The sequence below is a fragment of the Neopsephotus bourkii genome, unplaced genomic scaffold (assembly GCF_033783945.1).
Source record: "Neopsephotus bourkii isolate Nb327-2 ecotype Australia unplaced genomic scaffold, CSIRO-AGI_Nbou_v1 NB_1580, whole genome shotgun sequence".
Taxonomy (NCBI): domain Eukaryota; kingdom Metazoa; phylum Chordata; class Aves; order Psittaciformes; family Psittacidae; genus Neopsephotus; species Neopsephotus bourkii.
The window spans coordinates 22,118-24,269 of record NW_026902056.1 but is presented as its reverse complement, the minus strand read 5'-3'; the positions used below and the strand labels follow the sequence as shown (position 1 = coordinate 24,269).

General features: G+C 42.8%; 1 protein-coding gene across 1 annotated transcript; it reads right to left on the bottom strand.

The window, feature by feature from the left end:
* Positions 1–231: 231 nt before the first annotated feature.
* LOC133222215 (olfactory receptor 5AP2-like) lies at positions 232–1,249 on the bottom strand. Its single transcript, XM_061371717.1, has one exon. The coding sequence runs from the start codon at positions 1,207–1,209 to the stop codon at positions 232–234; it is 978 nt and encodes a 325-aa protein (XP_061227701.1). The 5' UTR covers positions 1,210–1,249.
* Positions 1,250–2,152: the final 903 nt, after the last annotated feature.

The following is a 2,152-nucleotide window of genomic DNA, read 5'->3' as shown; positions in this document are numbered from 1 at the left end:
CCTGTGAGGAAGAGAGGCCTGGGATAATTGAGGGTGATTTCTACCTAAAGGCTGGTGACTGAGAAGTGAACTGAAATTTGAGGCTTAGTCTCCTCTTGGTTTTCTTGCAAGAATGGTGTGATTTGGGGGTCTGTTTCTCATTCAATACTGTCATTGACTTTTGCGCAGGAACTCTCGGAGAACCTACATGGGCGTTATTGGAAAAAACATTTTAGTGTACCATAGGCTTTCTCAGTTGACGTGAACTGTGCATGTGCTAGATGATAGAACTTTCTTATGTTGCCAGTGGTTGAAGAACCTGCTCCTGCACTTGATTAGAGCCCCCTTCACCTCCTTGTTCCTCAGGCTGTAGATGAATGGGTTGAGCATGGGTGTGATGACAGTATAGATGATGGAGACCACCTTATCCAGGCTCCTGTGGCTAGATGGAGGTTGTAGGTACATGAAGAACTTTGTACCAAAGAAGGAGGCAACAGCCATCAAATGGGAGGTGCAGGTGTGGAAGGCTCTGGCCCTGCTCTGTGCTGAGCACATCCTCAGCACTGTGCAGAGGATAGAGATGTAGGAGAGCAAAATGATCATGCTAGTGCCCACCACATTGATGGTGATGAAAGCAAATATGACCATCTCATTGGTGTGGGTGTCAGAGCACATGAGCTTTAGCACAGGGACTTCGTCACAGAAGAAGTGGTCAATGCGGTTGGGACCACAGAAGGAACCTCCGAACACACACCATGTGTAGATGATGGCACTAAGGAAGGCGAATAGGAAGGATGCTGCTATCAGCTGCCAGCAGATGCGTCTGGAGATGATGGTCACATAAAGCAGGGGGTGGCAGATAGCAACGTGTCGGTCATAGGCCATCATGGCCAGGAGGTGACACTCAATAGTACTAAAAAATGCAAAGGTGAAGAACTGAATCATGCAGGCAGTGAAAGAAATGGTTTTGTCCTCTGCTAACAGGTCTGCCAGCATCCTGGGGGAGATGACTGTGGAATAGCAGATGTCAATGAAAGCAAAATGGGTGAGAAAGAAGTACATGGGGGTGTGGAGGCTGGGAGACACCCGCACCAAGATGATAATGCCGAAGTTCCCCACCTGAGTGACAATGTAAATCAATAGAAACAAGACAAAAAGAGGAGTCTGTGCACATGGGCTGTCTGTAATTCCCAACAGGATGAATTTAATCTGTGTGAGATTTCCTCCCATGACCAGGTGTTACCTGCTGAGGGAAAAGGAAGAGAAACATCAAACTGATAAAAAATAGAGACTCAGATCTGGACCACATCTACCTCCAATCAATGACCACTCTACCTGTCACATTTTACATTATTCCAATATATTTTCCAACCAAAATTATATATATATATATATATATAATGTTTTTCAGATGAGGTAATCAGAAAAGAACAGGTAGTTTGTTGGAGCAGGAAATGGCATTTTTATTTTTCTATGCTGGGACAATTAAAGCTATGGATTCAGACATGCACGTGTGTTTTCAGGTCTAGCAAAGAATCAGATCTTTATCAATTTGAATTTGAAGGAAATTTTTGTCAGAAGACACCTCAGAGGATCCTCATTGATTGCACGTAAACGTGAAGCAAGAGAATTTCTCAGTCTCAGTGAAAGCCCAGCTTACACATGCATGACCTCCAGACAGTTTCCTTTGGCTTTTGATTATCCTTCCTGTCACCAAATCACATTTACCAATCTATTCGAGATCATTTGCAACAAATAACATTGACTTTGTTAAATTCATGATTTATACCTTCCTGAGCTCCAGCACATAAAGCATCCTAAACCTATGGGCATTCAGTTTCTTGCTTTAAAAAGGAGTTGATATTATAACAGGCTGATTCTAAAGGCTGATTTGTTACTGACTATATTCTGATGACAATCTGAACTGTTGTATTTCTGTATAACAGAATAAATCCATCCTTGTTTAACTCTTGAATAAATCAATGTATCAGGTTTAAGCTGCCTATGTAAAAGAAACACAAACTGCATCAGACATTGCTCCATATTGTTATAAAGAAAACCCACGTTGGCAAGGCTGTTTTCTGACACACCTTTACCAAATATTACATGAGGACATGCAGAGCAAGCCCACTGCCTAAGGGCTGGTGAGGCTCTGCTGTTTGTTGGTGTTACC

Excerpts from the sequence above, each read along its gene's own strand:
- LOC133222215 (XM_061371717.1), bottom strand. The coding sequence starts at position 1,209 with ATGGGAGGAAATCTCACACAGATTAAATTCATCCTGTTGGGAATTACA.